The sequence below is a fragment of the Perca flavescens genome, chromosome 3 (assembly GCF_004354835.1).
Source record: "Perca flavescens isolate YP-PL-M2 chromosome 3, PFLA_1.0, whole genome shotgun sequence".
Lineage (NCBI taxonomy): Eukaryota > Metazoa > Chordata > Actinopteri > Perciformes > Percidae > Perca > Perca flavescens.
Window position 1 is genome coordinate 35,774,776 of NC_041333.1, and position 24,411 is coordinate 35,799,186.

At 42.1% G+C, this 24,411-nt stretch overlaps 1 protein-coding gene across 1 annotated transcript in view; it reads right to left on the bottom strand.

Annotated features, from left to right (window-relative positions):
* The window catches only part of LOC114553210 (uncharacterized), a 28,275-nt gene extending 8,455 nt beyond the window's left edge, over positions 1-19,820 (bottom strand). Inside the window, exons 1-5 of the mRNA XM_028574412.1 lie at positions 19,682-19,820; positions 11,731-11,904; positions 6,222-6,313; positions 5,010-5,104; positions 2,807-3,023 (exon numbers count right to left, since the gene is read on the bottom strand). Coding sequence (XP_028430213.1) covers positions 2,807-3,023; positions 5,010-5,104; positions 6,222-6,313; positions 11,731-11,837 — 511 coding nt within the window. The 5' untranslated portion in view covers positions 11,838-11,904; positions 19,682-19,820. The remainder of the gene's footprint in view (positions 1-2,806; positions 3,024-5,009; positions 5,105-6,221; positions 6,314-11,730; positions 11,905-19,681) is intronic.
* Positions 19,821-24,411: the final 4,591 nt, after the last annotated feature.

The following is a 24,411-nucleotide window of genomic DNA, read 5'->3' on the forward strand; positions in this document are numbered from 1 at the left end:
AAGTGTCCACAGAAAAGAAAAATAACGCTTTAACACATTTCGACAATCATGTTTCTTTACTTTACTCTTAAAGTACAGTATGTTAAAATAGAAGTTTAAAAAACACCAGAATACAGTCATCAACAGAAGATACCAAATGTCTGTAGAAATATACTTATAATGTTTTCAATTACTTGTTGTAAAGTAAAAAGGTTTTATTTATTGTATAAGGATTGATATTGTTTTAAAGACATAATTTTTTTTTGATCCACTATCCATGTTCTATCCATATTATGTCTTAGTGTGCATTAGTCTCTAAATCCACCTTTTTGACGTTTTTGTTTGCGGTTTATCAATCATTGCTCAGCACTTTGAATTTAACTTTGTTATTTTTTAAAGGTGTTATATCAAGCTTGATAAACTGAAGAATTAAAAAAAATATGATTCAATACTTAAATCATTAAAAATTCGACCTTATGATGGTGCTAAATGAAAAGTCAGAGGATTATAATCAGTGTCAAGTAATCCATCCAATAGTCAAGATATTTCTTTCAAAACCACAAATGTGGACCTCATGGTGGAGGTAGAAGAAATGTCAGAGATCTTCATGATACGTCGTCTGGGCACCACGACAATTTGGTGCCAATCCATCTGGTAGATGTTGAGATTTTTCTTTTTAAATGAAAACTTTGACCTGCTGAGGAAAAGTCAGAGTTTCATCGATCTCAACTGAAAAATGTCTAGAAGAGGGAAAACCGGAGGTAAACTCGGCTGAGTTTATCCGCCAAGCCTCCTTCCTCTGTCCGATATTGTTTGAGCGCTCCTAAAAATGGCAGCTTACTCCGAAAAGTTTGGTTCACACTGGGCAAGATTGAAGTTTGGAGGAGAAGGGCCTGCGCCCAACAGAGATTTTGTGGCTGAACAATTATTGTTTCAGTCGTCATGTGTGGGAAAATAAAAACACCAATTATAAATCAAGAGTCAACATTGTTAAAACTTTCATCTTATCCAAACTCCTGTTTTTAGCCAATATCTTTCCTCCATCTCACAAAATGATATTGAAATTAAATAAACAGTGTGTAAATTTGGTCTGGGACACAACTAGGGAGGTAACAAAAAGAGAAATAATGTATAAAAGTAAAGAATATGGGGGGCTAGGGGCAATAGATATGAGAATTAAATTGTACATAGCCTTTATTAAAAACATGTCAGCAGCCATCTCGAGGAATGCTCTCTGGGTCGGTGATCGCTCCAAGTGGAGGAAAAGGAGAGGGAGAGCCAGACAAGGTCCAGAGTACAACCTTATCTACGGTGATTTTATGTATGAATATGTAAATCTTAAAATTGACTGGAATGGCCTCCCAAGTAAAATGATTTTTTAAAAAATTAATGATTATAAATATGGTGGATATATTAATTATAAATATCTAACACACAACGAAGGAACCCAGTTCCTGAAATTTTTAAAAAATAAGAACCTCTCGGATAGCATTCGCGATATGAGATGGCTGATGTCGGTGAATAGACTCGCTGTTAGAGCCGTAGTTTCATGGAGTTGTTATGTAAAAACAAAAAAGTGTCCCATGATTAACTGCGACGAAGACGAGACCCAACAGCATCTATTGATGGATTGCTACAGGGCAAAAGAAGTCTGGGACAAATTAAAAGTGTATGGTGTTAATTTTGTACTTTCATATAAATCTGTCATGTTCTGTATTGTTGTTGAGACTCTACCAGAGAAACAAAAAGAACTTTTACAAATAATCATATGTATTGTATGCATCAAGTTGTGGAAAACCAGATGCTGTATGGTTATTCAACAAACAATCATAAATAGTGACGATGTGTGCAAACAAGTGCTTGCTGAGCTCAGGAGAAGAAAAGCTCTGGACAGAAAACGGCTCCTTCCATGGGACACTTTTAACCTGTGAACTGCAGCACTTTATAAAAAGACTCTATATGCACTTTATAAAAAGACTCTATATGCACTTTATAAAAAAGACTTCAGCACTTTATAAATATCTATGCACTTTATGAGAGGCTCTAGGCACTTTACATTTTAGCTTGGTTTGCACATTTTGTATTATATTTCTTGTAATTCTTGTATGGTTTATATTTGTTAGGTAGCCTACTGTATGTTTAAATGTATAAATTGTAATTTGTAAAAACTTAATAAAGCTCTATAAAAAAAAAAAAAAAAAAGAAGAAAAGTCAGAGGATCACCAGAGCCAAACATTCATTCATTATCTGGGCACCATTGATATCTTAGTCTCGACCAATGTGGGTGACCAACAGACCGACGTTGCCATCCCTTGAGCCCCAGCACTAAAAAACCCTTCTCAATCCCAACTTGGAAATATTGACACTTGGTCAGTATCAGATACCGACCCAAAAATCACCCTTTAGCGTCTGTATGGAACTCACCGGGCAGAGCAGCAGCGTGTAGTATGAAAGACCAAAAATTTGCGTAAGGAGATTGGTCGGGGTGGTGAATGGGTCAAACAACACAGGACTTTCACCCGGGAGATCGGGGTTCGTGTCCCCTTCTTGTTTTGCATGTCACTGAAGCGTACATTTTATAACCCCACCCACCATATTTTCCTGTTAAACATACCTTTTTTAAATGACGCCCTATGGTCCCGACCCAGAGCGTCAAAAAGTAACGTCAAACGCATATCAGTTAAATTCCCCCTGCGTCTGACTGAGACGATAAAGGAGACTTCTTGTGTCGGTAACAAACGCCGAAGGTACCTGACCAAGCGTCGCTTTTTGGCGCACTGGGCGTGAGAATGGGTTGAAAAACCTGATGCACAGAACCTTACAGTACCTTTGGAGAAAGCTGCATCAGAGGTCACAGCGATATGAGATGGGGTCTCACAGCCTGAGGGGAGAGGACACATGATGTCTGCTGTCCCGTACGCAAAGTCAAAGTGATCCTTGTGGATGTTGATGACACCAGAAGAGTTGTGTCGTTTCTCCTGACAACGGAGGATGCAGCGATAGGCAACCTTCTCGCTCCTCAGCACCACGGCAATGACACGAACCTGACACCACAAGACAAGAATCGGGATGTTATTACATTATGAGGAGCATGTCAACTTAAAACCTACAGTTTTATCCTGGCATTTTGAATTTCACAGCTTTATTTCATTCCCTTATATGTTCGACTTTTTAATCTTATATCTTCATACTACTTTAATTGTCTAACAATGCTTTAGTATTTTTGAAATCTTCGTTTGCATGTAAACTGAGACAAAAGGAGGTTTAAGCAGCCGAGAGAGAGAAAGAGGAAAAATTGGTTGCTGTTGTTGCTATTTTCGGGATTCTGATTGGCTAACATGGGCTTGAGCTTCTCGTTACACTGCCTCCTACAGGTTTGGTATGCTCTTGACTGCATTGACGGCATATATACACTGGTACGTTTTCTGAAAACTGACAGCTGTGCACAATGTTATTTTTGAAAATGGAGAGGTTGAAATGTCCTTTTATGAAAATAGCCGGCCACGTGTAAAGTAGCACTAGTCTCGCTTTGCCAGACCATCCACATGCTGCGGAGCGGAGGGGGGTCTGGCTAGTCCACACAGCATCCCGGGATGGGAGAAAAATGTGCTCTGGTTTATTGGCATTTCCTTAAAACAATCACAATCATCATGGGCGGCGCTAAGCTCCGCATGGAGCTGCTGAAAAATAGTTGTACGAGAGAAAACTCAGATTGGACAGATAGTCTAGCTAGCTGTCTGGATTTACCCTGCAGAGATCTGAGGAGCAGTTAACCATAGTCCTCACAAATCAACCGGAGTTTAAAGGTCCCATGACATGGTGCTTTTTGGATGCTTTTATATAGACCTTAGTGGTCCCCTAATACTGTATCTGAAGTCTCTTTTATATAGACCTTAGTGGTCCCCTAATACTGTATCTGAAGTATCTTTTATATAGACCTTAGTGGTCCCCTAATACTGTATCTGAAGTCTCTTTTATATAGACCTTAGTGGTCCCCTAATACTGTACCTGAAGTCTCTTTTATATAGACCGCATATTAATGTTAAAAAACCTCATAAAGTGAAATTTAAAACTCAAAGAAAGCGGAAGGAAACGGACATTGGATAAAATACATGCATCCGGCAGAATTTCCTGCCGCACCGGAATAATCCCAGAAGTGGAAAGACAAGCACGTAGACTAGGCTGTACCGGACTCTCCCGGTGACCATGCTGCAACGCATAGTGCATAGTTTCATAACCTGTGAAAACGTCTCGTAGTCGCGTAAAATAGTAGATTAATTCCGTGTTTTGGTACAGTTGGTTTTAACACCTGATAGTAGCTTACCTACGCATGAAAACCACAGTTCCGAGCGCTTTATCAACATTGCCCTGACTCCCTGAAAAAGCTGCAGAAGTGCCGGCGTCCCGCTCTGTCTCTCGGCTGAGGCCCGTTCACGTAACAGCGGCAATTAAACTGTATCTCACACCATGATGGTTACATTTGCAATCACATGCGTACCGAACAGTAAGGGTGGTCAATTACAGTACTGTATATCAACATCGCTGACAATTTATTGATCAATAGAATGTATTTCAAAGTGGAAAACATTACATTTCATAATTCTTTGTATTCATAACACTATTGTATTATTGTACAAATTAGCACAACAGTAACAGTAATAGCAGTTTTATGTAAGTCACTCCTAAATTTTTCAATTTAGGAGCAAAATGTCCTCCTTGGGGAAAAAAGTTACAGAACTTTATGTTTTTCTTGACATAAATAAAGAAGTTTTCACTATAAATGTGTGCCTAAAAATGTATCAGAATGCAGGAAATGAAGTCTTTGACGCTTACAATTTCAAGGGGGAGGACCGCCAAGACACTCGCTTCATATGTTTCCTTCCAAAGGCCCATTCTGAGTACATTCCCGTATCTGGGATATTTTGGCTTTGCTTTAGTGCAGTGGAAGGAAGTGGCGACAGTGCATGGTTGAATCCACTGAGCACCACAGGGAGTAGAACTTGAGTTGGGGTTCTGCTCTCTTCACTGACCTCCTTTCTCTCTGTGCGGTGCTCCTGATAAGCTGCCACCAGCACCGTCTTGGTCCCGTTAACCGCCACAAGAGACAATTTTTGTCCCTGAGGAGCTGCATGAGGAAAAAAGTTAAATTGTGCTGAAGCGTCTTTTTCACAAAAGCTGCATGTTTCTCTGCAGCAGCAGCAAATACACAGAAAGATGAAGAAATGTTTAGGTTGGATAATCTCACAATAAAAGGATAATTTTTACCAAACCTGCGTCTTTATTTTGGGGGTTTGGCCTTTATTCCTATGACTATATTTCCCTAACCCTTAGGCATAACATAAGTTTTTGAGTTGCTATATTGTAAGAACATACATTTATTCAGAAAAAAATGACTGTCAGTGTCACTTCTAGTCCCTTTGTCAAGTTTCTTTGTTTAGTTTGTTTCATGTTTTCTGTTGGTTTTCCCCATTTCCTGTTTTATTTTGAAGTCTGTCTTTTCTCCCTAGTCTTGACTGATTTTACTTCCTGTCTTTTGGTTTTCCCGCCTTTGTGATTGTCTGATGTCTTTCACCTGTTCACCAGCCCTTGTGTCACCTGCCCCTTGTTATCCCTTGTTTACTTGTGTATTTAGTCCCTGTGCTTTCTGTGTCTGTTGTTGGTGGATTGTCGTTTTGTCGGTGGGCCTTGTGGGTCTATTCCTGTGCGTAAGCTGGTTTTCTGTGTTCTTAGAGTTCTGTGTTTTTGTTCTCCTGGATTTTTACCCCTTCCTTCTGTGTTTCTGGATTTTCTCACCTACTGCTGCTTACACGTTTGTAAGTCTCTTTGTGTTCTTATGAAATTACTATTATTTCAAACTGCTGCACTCTCCTCGCCTTCCTGCATTTGGGTCCTAGCCTACAACCCTGACAGTCAGTAAAAAAAATTGTGCACGTTATACATAACCTAAATCAATAAATGAGAAGTTTACAAAAAAATTCGGATGAGATTAAATGGGAAAAATCTGCGTTTTTAAGCCCCCAATACCAGCGCTGCCTAGAAGGAGACTGTTGGGCCTTCAAACACCATCTAGCGACAATGAATATGATTAGTCGACAATGATTATGAAACGTTCAGGAAATGGGAAGTTTGATAACAAACCGGAGCTGAGGGGAACAGGAAAGTTTTCTTTAGGTTAGATGTAATACAGACCTTTTACATTTCCCCAAAAAACACTAAGCAGCACTCCGCAACGGTTAGTTTACCTATTTGTGATGGTGGAGTCACTTTCAGCTGCAATGGCATCTTAGTGGTTTCCCGGTAGTACTGGGTTGAGGACTGGATGGTCCTGAAAGGCCTGCGGATCCACACACCACAAGGTCATATAAAATAATCAATTTTTGACTGGATCAATTTTTTTTCTTTTTTTTTTCTGGGCAAGAAGTTTTAAAATGAAGCTAGAGAACAATTTAAGAGGTAAAAAAGAAGGAGGCTGATTACGAAGTCTATTGTTCTGCTTCCATAGTTTTTCCTCCATCGTTTTTCTCCATTTATAGAAACAAGACATTGTCCTCCCAAGAAAAAAATGACAAGATGTTTACACCAAGTGACAAAGACCTCCAGTGTCTGTAGTAATTATGAATGTTGTCCACTGATGGCTTCTCCGTGAACCATCACCTTATCGTGGTGGAGAGGTTTGTGTGTCTCTGTGAACCTGAGGGCTGTGTTGTCTGGAGCTTTGTGCTCCTGGTACGGTCTCCCAAGGCAAAGTGGTCTCAGGTGAGGGGCCAGACAAAGAATGGTTCAAAAACCCCAATGAAGAAGCAAGGTAATGATGGAGTGACCCTGCCCGGAGGAAGCCCGGGGCCCCCGTCTGGAGCCAGGCCCAGACGGCGGGCTCGTCGGCGAGCGCCTGGTGGCCGGGTTTGCCACGGAGCCCGGCCGGGCACAGCCCGAACAAGCTACGTGGCTCCCATCTCTCCAGCCCATGGGCCCACCACCTGTGGGAGGAACCGTTGGGGTCGGGTGCGATGCCACATGGGTGGCAGTGAAGGTCAGGGGCCTCGACTGACCAGACCCGGGCCGCAGACGCTGGCTCTGGGGACGTGGAACGTCACCTCTCTGTGGGGGAAGGAGCCGGAACTGGTGCGGGAGGTGGAGCGCGCTACGGTTAGATCTGGTGGGGCTTACCTCTCACGCACACTCTCGGTTCTGGAACCATGCTCCTGGATAGGGGTTGGACTCTTTTCGTCTCGGAGTTGCCCAGGGTGTGAGGCGCCGGGCGGGTGTGGGGATACTCACAAGCCCCGGCTGGCGCCGCTGTGTTGGAGTTTACCCGGTGGACGAGAGGGTCGCCTCCCCACGCCTGCGGGTTGTGGGGGAAAACTCTGACTGTTGTTTGTGCATATGCACCAAACAGGAGTTCGGAGTATTCGGCCTTCTTGGAGACCTTGACTGGAGTCCTGCATGGAGCTCCAGTGGGGGACTCCATTGTTCTGCTGGGGGACTTCAACGCACACGTGGGCAATGATGGAGACACCTGGAGGCGTGATTGGGAGGAACGGCCTCCCTGATCTAAACCAGAGTGGTTGTTTGTTGTTGGACTTCTGTGCTAGTCATGGATTGTCTATAACGAACACCATGTTCGAACATAGGGATGCTCATAAGTGTACCTGGTACCAGAGCACCCTAGGCCGAAGGTCAATGATCGATTTCATAATCGTTTCATCTGATCTGAGGCCGTATGTTTTGGACACTCGGGTGAAGAGAGGGGCAGAGCTGTCAACCGATCACCATCTGGTGGTGAGTTGGGTCAGGGGTGGGGAAGACTCTGGACAGACCTGGTAAGCCCAAACGTGTAGTGCGGGTAAATTGGGGAACGTCTGGAGGAGGCCCCTGTCCGACAGACTTTCAACTCACACCTCCGGCGGAGCTTTTCGTGCATCCCTGTGGAGGCTGGGGGCATTGAACCCGAGTGGACAATGTTCAAAGTTTCCATTGCTGAAGCTGCGGCAAAGAGCTGTGGTCTTAGGGTCTTAGGTGCCTCAAGGGGCGGTAACCCACGAACACCGTGGTGGACACCGGTGGTCAGGAAGCCGTCCGACTGAAGAAGGAGTCTTTCCGGGATATGTTATCCCGGAGGACTCGGAGGCAGTTGCAGGGTACCGAAGGGCCCAAAGGGCTGCAGCCTCTGCCGTGAAAGAGGCAAAGCAGCGGGTGTGGGAGAAGTTTGAGAAGACATGGAGAAGGACTTTCGGTCGGCACCAAAGTGCTTCTGGAAAACTGTTCGCCACCTCAGGAGGGGGCGGGGAACCATCCAAGCTGTGTACAGTAAGGATGGGACACTGTTGACCTCAACTGAGGAGGTAATAGGGGCGGTGGAAGGAGCACTTTGAGGAACTCCTGAATCCGACTAATACCCTCTATGTTAGAGGCAGAGCTGGAGGATAACGGGGATTGTCGTCGATTTCCCAGGCGGAAGTCACTGATGTAGTCAAACAACTCCACAGTGGCAAAGCCCCGGGGATTGATGAGATCCGTCCAGAAATGCTCAAGGCTCTGGGTGTGGAGGGGCTGTCCTGGTTGACACGCCTCTTCAACATTGCGTGGAAGTCTGGGACGGTGCCAAAGGAGTGGCAGACTGGGGTGGTGGTTCCCCTTTTTAAAAAGGGGGACCAGAGGGTGTGTGCCAATTATAGGGGTATCACACTTCTCAGCCTCCCTGGTAAAGTCTACTCCAAGGTGCTGGAAAGGAGGGTTCGGCCGATAGTCGAACCTCGGGTTGAGGAGGAACAATGCGGATCCCGTCCTGGTCGTGGAACAACGGACCAGCTCTTCACTCTCGCAAGGATCCTGGAGGGAGCCTGGGAGTATACCCAACCGGTCTACATGTGTTTTGTGGATTTGGAGAAGGCGTATGACCGGGTCCCCCAGGAGATACTGTGGGAGGTGCTGCGGGAGTATGGGGTGAGGGGGTCTCTACTCAGGGCCATCCAATCTCTGTATGACCAAAGTGAGAGCTGTGTCCGGGTTCTCGGTAGTAAGTCGGACTCGTTTCAGGTGAGGGTTGGCCTCCGCCAGGGCTGCGCTTTGTCACCAATCCTGTTTGTAATATTTATGGACAGGATATCGAGGTGTAGTCGGGGTGGGGAGGGGTTGCAGTTTGGTGGGCTGGGGATCTCATCGCTGCTCTTTGCAGATGATGTGGTCCTGATGGCATCATCGGCCTGCGACCTTCAGCACTCACTGGATCGGTTCGCAACCGAGTGTGAAGCGGTTGGGATGAGGATCAGCACCTCTAAATCGGAGGCCATGGTTCTCAGCAGGAAACCGATGGAATGCCTTCTCCAGGTAGGGAATGAGTCCTTACCCCAAGTGAAGGAGTTCAAGTACCTTGGGGTTTTGTTCGCGAGTGAGGGGACAATGGAGCGGGAGATTGGTCAGAGAATCGGCGCAGCGGGTGCGGTATTGCATTCAATCTATCGCACCGTTGTGACGAAAAGAGAGCTGAGCCAGAAGGCAAAGCTCTCGATCTACCGGTCAGTTTTCGTTCCTACCCTCACCTATGGTCATGAAGGCTGGGTCATGACCGAAAGAACGAGATCCAGGGTACAAGCGGCCGAAATGGGTTTCCTCAGGAGGGTGGCTGGCGTCTCCCTTAGAGATAGGGTGAGAAGCTCAGTCATCCGTGAGGAGCTCGGAGTAGAGCCGCTGCTCCTTTGCGTCGAAAGGAGCCAGTTGAGGTGGTTCGGGCATCTGGTAAGGATGCCCCCTGGGCGCCTCCCTAGGGAGGTGTTCCAGGCACGTCCAGCTGGGAGGAGGCCTCGGGGAAGACCCAGGACTAGGTGGAGGGATTATATCTCCAACCTGGCCTGGGAACGCCTCGGGATCCCCCAGTCGGAGCTGGTTAATGTTGCTCGGGAAAGGGAAGTTTGGGGTCCCCTGCTGGAGCTGCTCCCCCCGCGACCCGACACCGGATAAGCGGACGAAGATGGATGGATGGATGGATGGGTCCACTGATGGCAAAGGTTTCCACCCAAATGTAGCTTAAAACTTAAATGTAGCTTGAATCTTGACTAAATTTGCCAACCGAGACCACCTCCTCAAGTGGGTCTCGGTACGCTTCTTTGGTCCGCTTTTGGTGCGTCAGAGTGCGATTGTTGCATTCGCACCTGCCCAGAGTGCAGAGCAGCATGCAACTGGTGGAGCATGGGTGCATGTGATTGATTTTGCTCTCCTGCTTTTGCATCAGTAATAACCCCAGTTGAGCACTGTAACACTGGAAATATGCTTCCATTTAGTCATTTGAATGTTTTTAAACAAACTAATAAATATAAATGAATAACATCAGTAGGATATCCTACAAAAAAAAGTATATTTAAAATCATGGGAAAACACTAAGCTTAATTATGTGAATAAACAAAGAGAAGCCTGATGAAGTGAAACATTGCTAACACATTTATTACCGAAGCCGGGCTGAACCCACTCATTCATCCCAGACGGCAGCTAGCAGCTAACAGGGTAGTTGAATTTTAACAATGTCTGAGCTGAAAACGCATCTTGTTCTCATGTAAGGGCCCTGTTCATGTTGCACATAAAAAATAATTTCGATGTTTTTGACGCCTTTTTTTTCACAGTTTTGTTTTTGCTTTTTCCAACGTTTAAAATTTTTATGTCCCATATTTTCTGATCAATGTGACCCAAAGTCAACACAGGGGTTAACTTTTATGCTGGACTCAGTAAACTTTGCTTAACTGAACTCTGAGTCTCAGATTGATCCTTGTGTTCTGGTAAACTTAAGTCCGATGTAAGAAGGCACGGGAATTAATAAATTGGCCTTATTTCAGACATAATTCCCTACAGTACTAGGTAGGTACTAGTAGGCTTATATATTGTTGGCTAGTTAAATTTTGAATAAAACATTGTATTTTATAAACCATGTGTTTTGTGTGCAAAAATCTTGATTTGTTAAGTAACTAAAGCTGTCAGATGAATGTAGTGGAGTAAAAAGAACAATATTTCTCTCTGAAATGTAGCGGAGTAGAAGTAGAAAGTGGCATGAAAGAAAAGACTCCAAGTACCTCAAATTTGTGAATAAGTACAGTACTTGAATAAATGTACTTAGTTACATTCCACCACTGGATGTGGCCCCTGCTGCTGAAAACATGCCGCCCTGCTGCAAGAGACGCTGTATAAAAAAAAAAGATGCTGTATTCCTCTGACACGCTGTATTAACGTTACTGTTTCAAACGCTTTCCAGGTTAGTGGGGATGCATAAGGCGAAAAACCATCATTTAAAACGTAGTAATCTTCCCCCAGCATCAGTTTTGTTGCTGAATTGTTGCTAAACTATATATATATATATATATATATATATATATATATATATATATATATATATATATATATATATATATATATATAAAAATGGATGTGAAAAGAAGGAAATGGTTCTTCCATAACATTACACTTTAGATGTGTGTGAATTTCCCACACCAGGAGTAATTTATATAGTTCTATTTTATTGTGATCGATTATCTATTCAAAAAAAATTCTATGAAAATGTTAAACGTTCTATTAACGAAAAGATAGAAAATAAATATTTTGTGTGTGCTGTAAAGTGGTCAGAAAATATGATATCGGAATTGGCTAAAATTGGTATCGGCAGTTCAAACTCAATGAGAAATTGGAATCGGCCTAGAAAGTTGTAATTGGTGCATCTCTATTTGAGTCATTATCATATTCGAGCAGATCATCAGCAATCATTTCGCCCACCTGTAGAACCACAGCAGCAGGATGAGAAAGAGGATGGAGATGAATGGACTGATGTACACCAGCCGTTTGAACTTCTTCATTTGAGGTAGGAGATGATTGTGGCCCATCACAAATGTCCTCAGCAATGCTGGTTTTCCAGCTCAGATACGTCTCTGTGATTCCAGGTGGAGACACCTGGATAAGCAGAAGTGACACTGAAATAACGTAGCGTGAATCGCGGCCTGACAGAAATTGAGAAGACCAAAAAAGGAACTAAAAACTCTGAGGCTAAAGTGTGAACATGCTTTATTAGAAAATGGTGCAAGCCTCAGAGTCTTCCCTCCTTAATTATCGGGAACAAATGATGGTTGTGGTGCAACACGTCTTTAACAGTGTTGGTACAGCGGGTATGTTTAATGTTTGCTTAAGGTTCAAAATTAATAATATTTAAACTTTATCTTTTCATTAATTTAAAGGAATACGCCACCTTTTGTTGAAATAGGGTTATTCACCATCTCTATATTTATATAGGTGGGCAAACGCATTTTTGTCTCAGTGCATGCATTGTCTTAGTCCGGCGGCGCCGGCACTAGCTTAGCTTAGTATAATGAATGGAATCCTTTGTTGCCGTTAGCATGTCGTGAGTAAAAGTGACCCAACAAAAACAAAACCTAATTACTTCTTGTGGCCTGCATATTCACAACGAGTAAAAATAGCAATGCAGATTAACGACTAGACAATTTCCTAGGTAGATACTGACTTGGGACTATATTGGGTGGAAGTACGCTACAGCCGAAGCACTGCTACTCGGGCACAGAGATATTGCTGGACAACCAAATGCCGCTGCCCTGACAGAGATCCGCGGGGCTCCGCGACAGGCAGCCCGCGGGGCTCTGCGGCCAGTGACGTTGCGCCGGCAACAGAGCCCCGCGGGCTGTCAATATCTCTGTGCCCGAGTAGCAGTGCTTCGGGTGTAGCCTACTTCCACCCAATATAATCTCAAGGTTTATATCTGCCTAGGAAATCATCTAGTCTTAATCAGGCCACAAGAAGTAATTAGGTTTTGTTTTTGTTATTGTTGGGTCACTTTTACTCACGACATGCTAACGGCAACAAAGGGTTCCATTCGTTACGCTAAGCTAAGGTAGACTAAGACAATGCATGCACTGAGACAAAAATGCGTTTGCCCACCTATATAAATATAGAGGAGACGGTGAATAACCCTATTTCAACAAACGGTGGCGTATTCCTTTAAGAAATAGGTATTGATTATAGAACAGATATGAATGTGCCCATTGAGCAGTATATCGGCGTTCCCAGCTCAAAGTAAAATTCAACAAGCTGATCCATATTGTTGCGTTGCGCTGGGTGGAAATTTGAAGGCTTGGCTAGGTAAATATGTGCTAATTTGCATATACACTCACCTAAAGGATTATTAGGAACACCTGTTAAATTTCAGGTTAATTAAATTATCTAATCTACCAATCACATGGCAGCTGCTTCAATGCATTTAGGGATGTGGTCCAGGTCTAGACAATCTCCTGAACTCCAAACTGAATGTCAGAATGGGAAAGAAAGGTGATCTAAGCAACTTTGAGCATGGCATGGTTGTTGGTGGCATAAGAGCGGGTCTGAGTATTTCACAATCTGCTCAGTTACTGGGATTTTCACTCACAACCATTTCTAGGGTTTACAAAGAATGGTCTGAAAAAGGAAAAACATCCAGTATACTGCAGTCCTCTGGGCGAAAATGCCTTGTTGATGCTAGAGGTCAGAAGAGAATGGACCGACTGATTCAAGCTGATAGAAGATCAACTTTGACTCAAATAACCACACGTTACAACCGAGGTATGCAGCAAAGCATTTGTGAAGCCACAACACGCACAACCTTGAGGCGGATGGGCTACACCAGCAGAAGACCCCACTGGGTACCACTCATCTCCACTAAAAATTGGAAAATGAGGCTACAATTTGAAAGACTTTGAAAGACAAGATGGCCGCCAGGGTGCAGCCACAGTGTTTGGCAGGTCCTGTGTGTTTGCCACAACAGTTTATCAAAATCCCTTGGATTTTGCCATGCTTGTCTGGTCTTTTCCTGTCTTTCTACCTCCTCTTGAGTTTAACGTGTCCAAGGAAAATGGATAACTCAACTCTCTATCCAGCGAAGAGGAGCCAACATCTTTTGTATGCAAGAATCCTGGATTGTGGATATGCTAGGCCGCCACCAGGTAAACTTGATCAAACAGCATCTAGATCATTCCTTGGGGTTGTGAATCTTTTGATGATACTACTTCTGGCTGGTGATGTTGAGCAAAACCCTGGACCTGTTCTAAGTCCTGTTCTACAGCTACAGCTGTTCTCTGGGCTAACACCACCACTGCTACCTGGGCTACAGCAGTTCCCTGGGTTAATACCACCTCTGCTACCTGGGCTACTGCAGCCTCCTGGGCTAACTCTACCTCTGCTACCTGGGCTACAGCATCTCTCTGGGCTAATACCACCACTGCTACCTGGATTTCAGCAGCTCCCTGGGCTAATACCATCACAGCTACCTGGGATACAGCAGCTCCCTGGGCTAATACCATCTCTGCTACCTGGGTTACCGCAGCTTCCTGGGATAATACCACCTCTGCTACCTGGGCTACAGCAGCCTCCTGGGCTAACTCTACCTCTGCTACCTGGGCTACAGCATCTCTCTGGGCTAATACCACCACTGCTACCTGAATTACAGCAGCTCCATGGGCTAATATCATCTCTGCTATCTGGGTTACAGCAGCTTCCTGAGATAAGTCCACCTCTGCTACCTGGGCTACAGCAGCTCCCTGGGCTACAGCAGCTCCCTGGGCTACAGCAGCTCCCTGGGCTACAGCAGCTCCCTGCACTAACACCACCATTAAAGGACCCTCTTACAACTAAGCCCTGTATATCACCACAACTAATCACACCCATGTGTACACAAAGGAACCCTGTATTTAAAAAACATCGATCATGTAAGTTATTTCAGACTCTTAATCAAGCCAGGACTATATGGGATCCACAGTGTAAATGCAAAGGGCTCCTAGGTGGTCATCTGAATATACGCAGTATGGCCCCAAAGAGGGAACAATTGGAGCATCTTCTCATTAACTCAAATGTAGATTTCATGGGACTTTCAGAAACTTGGCTTAAACCCACTTTTCCACAAGCAGTGGTATCATTACAAGGCTACAATGTCTTTAGAAAGGATAGGCATCAAGGAAAGGGGGGAGGGGTGTTACTGTATATGAAGGACTCTCTAAAATGTACACAAATAATTTGACCTAATGAAATCACAATTGAATGTGTTGGAGTTAAAGTGTCACTCTCAGCAGAAATGTCATTTACTGTTTTATGTCTTTATCGACCACCTTCAGCAAAAGTAGATTTTTATGATCAATTTAAGACACTTCTGGGTTGTTGTGACTTTAATAATGAGGTTATTCTAATGGGAGACTTAAATGTAAATTGGGACAACAAAAGTGACAGAAAGAAACTGAAAGAAATCACAGATAATTCTGGATTAACACAAATGATCAGTGGTCCCACTAGAATAACAAATCGCTCTAAAACTCTAATAGACCTGGTGTTCTCTAACAAAGTAGATAGAATGATAAAAACATACAATTTCTTGACTGGCTTGTCTGACCACAATGCCATATTCTTTTATAGAAAGCTGACTAAAAAACGATTGAGAAGTGTTGGTACAAGCACTAATATAAAACAAACATTTATTCCAAAGAGCCAAGAACAATGTTTAACTGAGGTTCTAAATAGTCTTGATTGGTCTAGCATACTATCTTGTGATGACACTAATAAATGTTGTGATATACTATACTCCTCTATTAAAGGGGTTCTGTCTCAGTTTCAGAAAGTGGGTCATTTAAAGAAACGAGTTTATTCCTTGCCTTGGATCACTACTGAGTGTAAACAATTTATGACACTCAGAGACAATTTACTAAAAAAATCATTACAATCTGGATTAATTTCTGATCGATTACATTTTGTATCCGCAAGGAATAAAGTCACACAAACTTTGAGAATGGCAAAAGGTAATTTTTTCATGACTGTAATTAATGGTGCCAAAGGAAATTGTAAGCTAATTTGGGAAAATATAAACAAACTTCTTGGTAAAAGTAAGCACAATGCTGATAAAGACCTTGAACTCAAATTTGCTAATGAATTGGTATCAGAACCTCTCAGCCTAGCAACTAAATTGAATGAGTATTTTCAAAGTACCATTGATGAAATTGCACAACTGTTTTCTAACTCGTGTGATTCCCAACAAAACAGTGGCAACATAGACCCCCATATAGATGCCTTAACTCAAAATTCAAAGTTTAACATTCAAATAATTACAGAAAATGATGTAGAAAACATAATCTCAAAATTTGAGAAGTTCAAAAGCAAGGGATATGTTTGGATTTGATACCAATTTTCTGAAGCATTATAAATATTGTATCTTGGTGCCTGTGACCCTTCTTATTAATTTATCAATCACGCAGGCAGTCGTCCCTTTGAGCTGGAAGGTGGCAAATGTCATACCAATATATAAGTCGGGTGAAAAATTAGATCCTGCTAATTATCGACCTATTAGCATACTCCCTATCTTCTCAAAGATGGTAGAAAAGTGGGTCGCTAACTCTATTATTGCCCATCTTAATGATTCCATTCCGGGTTTGCACCCAATGCAATTCGGATTTTGTTGTCTTCACTCAACTGAAACGGCTGTCTGTGTTTTTGTTGAGAAGGTGAAGTCTTATTTAACCAGAAGCAGTTATGTTGCAGCTGTTTTTATTGACTTTAAGCGTGCGTTTGATACTGTGAATCACCTTAAGCTCTTGTCTAGACTGTTAACATTTAACTTTAGTAATCAAACTGTTAAATGGATACAGTCTTATCTATCAGATAGAAAACAGTGCGTGCAAATAAAGAATAGTAGGTCACCCTATCTTCACTATACGCAAGGTGTCCCTCAGGGATCAATTTTAGGTCCATTGCTGTTCTCACTATATGTAAATAACTTGCCCAATGTTTGCAAAAATGTGGATGTGATTATGTATGCAGATGATACGGTAATTTTTACACAGGCAAAATGTGCTGGTGATGCAGCCCATCAACTTTCATTGGCCTTAAATGACTTACAAACATGGCTGAATGAATCATGCCTGTGCCTTAATGTTAAAAAGACCGTATCAATGTTTTTTAGTAAACCTAAAACAGCCGTGGCCGCAGTAAAAGTTTGCCTGGGTGGACATGAATTAGTTAACGTTGAGGAATTTAAATATTTGGGAGTGTTAATAGACTCAAAATTATCCTTTAAAAAACATGTTAAAAAAGTAGTGAAAACGGTAAATGTTAATATACGGAATTTTAGACATATTCGTACATCATTAACGGATATAGCAGCGATTACATTCTTGCATTCTATGATACTAGCTCATATTGAGTACTGTATCACGAGTTGGTCTTATACGAGTCATGCAGCTATTGGGCCAATTGAAGTATGCTACAAAAGAGCATTGAAAATATTAGACAAGAAACCTTTGTCATATCACCATTGTCAAATTTTAGATAAATATAAATTTTTAAATTTTGTTAATTTCAAATTATTTAAATCAGCCTGCCTAATCTATAAGGTTATACATGGTCTGGCGCCTCCACCATTGAGCGATTTTATAAAACAAAAGTCTAGTAGTGTTGCTGGGTCTCGAGTGACTAGAGCCACTATGAGAGGTGATTGTGAATTGGCATTTAGGCGGACCGCCTTTTCACAGAACGTTCTGTCATATCAGGGAGTGCGTTTCTGGAATAGCATTCCACTGTCAATGAGGGAAAGCACAAGTCTTTCTATTTTTAGGAGTCATTTAAAAGTGTGGTTGAGGGACATACAGACTTGTGATCATGTTTAGTTAATCATTATATATCAGACTTAAAACAGAGTTAGTGTTATAAAAAGGGACACAATTATTAGTGTAATATGGGTTGTGCAATAAATGTCAGTATAACATGGGTTGTGCTATAGGGGTCAGTGTAATGTGGGTCAGTGCAACATAGAATGGTGTAATATGGATCAGTGTTATATCAGGACAGTTTGTGGTTTGTTCACTATAGTTGATGTTTTCTTGTTTTCTATATGTCCCTTGTTGTCCACTCTTTTTGTTGTTGTTTGTTTTAACATGATGTGATCACTGTCCTTGTCCCTTTGTATATAGTATGCATATAGTGTCTTTGTATGTATTTATTAATTTGTGTGTAACACCAACCTGCCAGGGGGTCTGTAGATGGAAATTAGCCTAAGGCTATAATCTGGCATATTTACATTTGTGAAAATGTTCATTAATATGTACTGTCCCCCTTTTCTTTCAAATAAATAAATAAAATTTGCACAAGCGCGCCAAAATTGGACAGTTGAAGACTGGAAAAATGTTGGCTGGTCTGATGAGTCTCAATTTCTGTTGAGACATTCAGATGGTAGAGGTAGAGGGCACAAACCAAATGAGACCATGTATCCATCATGCCTTGTTACCACTGGGCAGGCTGGTGGTGGTGGTCTAATGGTGTGGGGCGTCCCTTTCACATTCAGAACTGCCTTAATTCTTTGTGTCATTGATTCAACAAGGTGCTGGAAGCATTCTTTAGAAATGTTGGCCCATATTGATAGGATAGGGTCAAACACGGTATCCTAATAATCGTTTAGGTGAGTGTATTTCCAGAAGAGAAATCTTCTTTCATTTTGTTGACATATTAGAGTTAAAGGTTTTTACATTGGGAATTTTGGATATATCTTTTTATCACTCTATTAATTCTTTTTATAGATAGGAATACAACTGGAAAGTTTGGTGTATGTAAGTGCTGCTGAAGTGGAGATATCTGGCTCAGAGTATGAGAAAAAGAAAAAAAAAACATTTTGAGAAAACGGCCTTTAAAGATTTGTATTGTAAAAATTCATACTTTTTTAATGGAAACAACTATTTACAGACACAATATCTTATCAAATCATTAGCAACAACAATATAAACCACCTAAAACACATCAAAACTTATAACACAGCATTTATGGCCTTCAACTGAACAGAAACCCAGTAAACACACACACAAACACACACACGTAGAACTGCCAGCCACGCCTAGTTTCCATCTACAGCCTAATTTTCCATGCCTGTATATGTAGGTCCCTCATCCAGTCCCTGCTGATGTCTTTTCACTTTCTTAGCGTGCTCAGACTCTTGCGCCTATGTTTTGCACTGGCAGTTGTAACGGTCTCAGCTTTCGACATCCTGAGCATTTCAGTTAGTCTCATTGGATTGACCGTCACAACGGTGCTCTGAAGCCACAACTTCTCCATGACAGCAAGCATGGCAGAGGCACCTTCATTGAAGGTGGAGATTGGATCTATTGCACTAACTAACTTGCCACACAAACATAAAATAAAGAGTTAAAATCCGTTCTAATGAATTAACTTTGGGTGCGCACACACTGTTGCACTGTTTATTAAAACAGCACAGTCAGCTTCGGGCCGGTACAAACAAAGGAAGTGAAAGGCGACACGCACACACACACACACACACACACACACACACACAAACACACAAAAAGGACATAATTTTGAAAAATAAACAGACGCGGATATATATCTGTTTTTACAAGTTAACACTATAATAAAAATGTAATAACATTTCTTACAATTTTTGTATTGTGTTGGACATCTTTACAGCACGCACACGTGTAATAAGAAATGAAAGTATCTAGAAAAACACACTAGGCTATATAAATATCATTAACAGATATAACATATGTAACAGTGAGGGGAAATATTCCTGTAACTGAGAGCTCCCATCCTCAGTGTTTTTGCAGACACTTTTGTGCTACCAGAAGTTATTCTTATCAGTACAGACTACTGTACAACAGTAGTTCAATTCACGCAAGAAGAATGTAAGAATGAGCACGTTACTTACTTTTCTCACGCAGGTGTTCATGTAAAAATATACCGTCTGTAATCTTCCTTTTCGCCTGGCAAAGGAAGAAATATTTTCCAAATATTAGAATTGAGACGTCAAACACACCCAGAGCGCTGTTGACCTCCGAGTCGCTTCATCACAGGTGTGCAGCTGCCCCGCGTTCTGCTCTGCCTCCGCCCCTCGAGTGCCAGAAAGTGAGACAAACTAATGGATATCGCTGAAAACATCACCAGTTTATGTGTAATACATGTCCGTTTAAGCATTATCCACACAAATACGACACACACTGTATGAACGGAAAAAAAAATAAAACGAAATAACGCACTAGAGATCTAGCTGGGATTCGAACCATGGATGTCATGGACAAAAAAATTAACAGGCTAGCTTCTACGTCACCTATACCATTACACTACACACCACAGTAAAAAATGTGTGATTTCTATCTATATATTAGACTTTTAGTCTAAGTTAACACAGGTTAACATGTGAGAGAAATATATGCCCATGTTAATATGCACTGGTGATATTACAATTTAACATGGGCAACTGCTTTGTTAACACATCTTCATAATACTTGTCTATGTTTCTAGCTTTTCAGATTTGCAATTGATATGTGTCATGTTATGTATGTGTGTAGGCTATATATGAATGAGCTTATGTACATAAATGTACATTGTGATGTTAACTTTGTCAGTTATATGTGGGATTTTTGTGTTATATGTTACATTAGTTGTTTCTCAAACATTTTACATGTGATAGGGATGGGGGTAGGGATATTTAGAGCTTATGTGTGTGTAGTGTGGGCATGCATGTTTTTATGATTATTATGTTTTTTCTTTTTTCTTTTCTTTTCTTTTTTCTTCTCTTTTCTGTTTGATTGTATCTACTCTGTTGTTCTGCTGTTCTGTTGTTTTGTACATGATCCTGAGGACCCCCATGAAAATGAGATGCTGCATCTCATGGGGTTGATCCTCTAATTAAATTAAATGTTAAATTAAATGTTAAATGTTAAATGTTCATAAATAAATAAATGCAAGCCTCGAAACAGTAAAGTAGGTTCATCTTCGCCTCACATACCGAAACCTTACTGATGTACAACAAACATGTATGACCCCGCTTAACACTTTATTCCGTTTTGGGGGTAAAAATGAAACCGTCAGTCATGCTCAAACGTGATCATTTATCATTGTTATTGTGGGCCATCTCACCAAACTCTCTCAGTACATCGAAGCTTTGCAACCATATACCATAATGACCATTTTGTGTCGTCAAAGTAGGCCAACAAATTATAGGATATGTGGGAAAAATAAAAGTCAAACTCCGAGGATCAGCACTTTGCTGCAAAACATTCAAAGCAATATGGTCATGACAACAGTCTATAGGCTACCATAAGACAAAAATCACTATTCGGGGTCGATACAGACATACTATGGTTCTAATGAAATTAAACACAACTATAATCAGTTGACTTGTGGCACAGGTTGAAAGAGACAGTTTGTGCTGAGATAAGCCTACACATTCTTCGTATGAGCCAGTGACGGACTGGTAATCTGGCATTTGGGCAGAAAGGATGAACACACAACAGACAACACATATTTTTGGTTTCTTTCTGTTGTTTAAGTTGTGATAAAGACTTTCATTTTTGTTGAAACCTTTATGGTTTATTTGTTATTTTGGTTGTTAGGCTCTAGGCAGCCATTAAGACTCCTTTGCTACCTAGATTTGCCTGAGATTGAAGTTGTTTTTCTATTTATTTTTGGTTTATTGATTTATATTCTCCCCCCATTAACTGAATGTTCTTCTCCCATAGGTGCTGAGTGCCGAAGGTGGTGGTGTCTGTGTCCCCGGTGGTGGTGTCTCCCTCCTGTGTGCTGTGTTTTCCCCCTTGGTTTATTTTGAGTTCTTCACCACTGTGTGAGTGTGTGAGTGTGTGTGTGTGTGTGTGTGTGTGTGTGTGTGTGTGTGTGTGTGTGTGTGTGCGCTCACATGTGATTGGGGTGATCCTTCCCTGAGACCCCACACCCCTTGACCCTGTCCCTCCACCGGTAAGGCCTCAGCACTTATTTCCCATATTTAGTGTGTCTGGTATTTTAAATAGTATTTTATATTTGATGTTTTAGTAATTGTATTAATAAAATCATTGTTGTTGATGGAACTACGTCTCTGGCTTCATGCATAAATCGAACCTGTGTGCTTTCTGTATTTTGGTGGTTTAACTAGTCAACTAGTCAAATCCTATTCTCGGGGTGAAATTCCCTGGGTGGCGTTGCCGGTGTCTTTCTTGGGTCTGGGTGTTGAGCGGGCCAAAAAGGCGCTCAACACCAAAAAGTCCCACTCGCCACACGAGGAAGAGGAGGATGAACAGACAGACAACACATATGGATTACCAGCAACAGAGGTGACCAATGCTGCAGGAGGTGGGAGTGTAGCAACAGGTACAGTGGCTACCTCAGAGGATCAGATCAACTATTTCAGTTGGCCAGACTCCACTACATCCAAATGAGTTGGCTGATGATGCAAATATCATGAAGTAAATATGAAGGGGCAGGGAAGGACAGGGAAGAGGTTCCTTTGTGACATTAATGTCCAAAACCACAGTCAATTCTGTCATTGAGGCTATCCGGCAGCTTATTAAAGAGAGGCTTTCTCTTCTGACGTCATCCGAGCCAAAATGTATTCAGTGCAAATTGACACAACACAGGACTTGACAGCTTCAACATCAAATATAAAATACTATTTTAAATACCAGACACACTAAATATGGGAAATAAGTGCTGAGGCCTTACCGGTGGAGGGACAGGGTCAAGGGGTGTGGGGTCTCAGGGAAGGATCACCCCAAAGGATGCTGCGCTGACCAAGATATTTGAATCGTTCGGCAAACCAGACAGTGGTTTGCATGTGGCCCTTGTTAACACATTGTTCCAGATACACGACAACCCACGCTTCAAAACCCATGCTCGCGCAAATGCTGAGTCACTTTTAAAGTATTAGACTGTTTTGACCGCACAGCTGTTCCTGTGCATTTTTGCACGGACTGCCCCTTTGTCAGAGTATCTCCAAACCAGCGACATGGACCTCTTGAGCGCCCACCGAATGGTCAGAGAAACACAGCAGCAACTCCAAAACTTTGTGCGGGATTTTGACACTGTGAAAGAGGCCGCAGACAAGTTTGGAAACTGGGCAAACTCAAGGTTCGAAAGTGAGGATGCGGAGGTGGAGGTAATGGATGCATTGCCGGAAAAACGCCTTTAAAAAAAAGAAGGCTATGCCGAGAGAGTCTGCTGAAGCACTGGCCACTACCGACTATAGAATAAACGTCATTCTGGATACGGCAACCACCTGTATGCATCGCCGGTTCTTGCAGCACGGGGAGCTCTATGCAGATCTAGCACGCCTTGATCCTCGGAATTTCCCCCTTAGAGAAGATAAGGAACTGCCTCTGAATGCACTTCGAAACATAAGTGAATGTCTGCTTAAATTTAATGAAGATGCTACTGTCGAAAATCTACAGTCGGAATTGACACATCTCGATATGCACTGGGAAAAGCCTGAAAAAGTTGCCTCTAAACGAGTACAGAGTCAGCGTGTCAGAGCTTGATGATGCCTCAGAGAAGGAAGAGGAAGATACAGAAATTAACCTGTTGAGCAAGAAATGTGCTGCGTGCAAGAATTGTGTGCTGTGTTGCTATTTCCTCCTACCATACCATCAGTACAGGCTGCCCACAAGGCAGCGTTATTTCCCCTTTGCTTTTCTCTCTATTCACAAATGAGTTTTCTATAAATAATAGCACCTTTAAATTAATAAAATGGCTTTAGTAGGCCTCTTACAAAAAACTGACCCCGTTGGTGAGGCCTCCTATCTAGCACACATAAAGGCCCTTGAGGCATGTTGCAATGATAGCGAGCTAGAGATCAATGTGGCAAAGACAAACGAGTTACTCTTTTGCAAAAAACAAGACACAACAACAGGGCCAGTTTTATTTAATGAAAGAGAGAAGAGAAGGAAGAGGAAGATACAGAAATTAACCTGTTGAGCAAGAAATGTGCTGCTTCACATAAGTGAATGTCTGCTTAAATTTAATGAAGATGCTACTGTCGAAAATCTACAGTCGGTATTGACACATCTCGATATGCACTGGGAAAAGCCTGAAAAAGTTGCCTTTAAACGAGTACAGAGTCAGCGTGTCAGAGCTTGATGATGCCTCAGAGAAGGAAGAAGAAGATACAGAAATGAACCTGTTGAGCAAGAAATGTGCTGCGTGCAAGAATTGTGTGCTGTGTTGCTATTTCCTCCTCCAGCAGTTAAACCTCTTCACCCACGCTTAAAACAATAAATGGCTCATGGCTGGCATGCAAATTCCTACTGACACTGCCATGACACTCTAACTGCTCTTAACTGCTAATTTATGCTAAATGTCATTTATTTATTAACTGTATAATAATGCAATACCATACACAGTCCTATATATCTATCTTAACATTTGTCCATGTTAAACTGTGATATCACCAGTTAACATGGGCATATATTTCTCTCATATGTTAACCTGTGTTAACTTAGACTAAAAGTCCCATGTATAGATAGAAATCACAAAATCATTTTATTGGTGTGTAGTGTAGTGGTAGAGAGGATCCCAGGGGGGTTGGGGGAGTCAGGGCCCCCCCCATCTAAGGGTTGCCCTCCTCCTAGAAATATCATTAAAACAATGCTGTGTATTGTAAATGACATA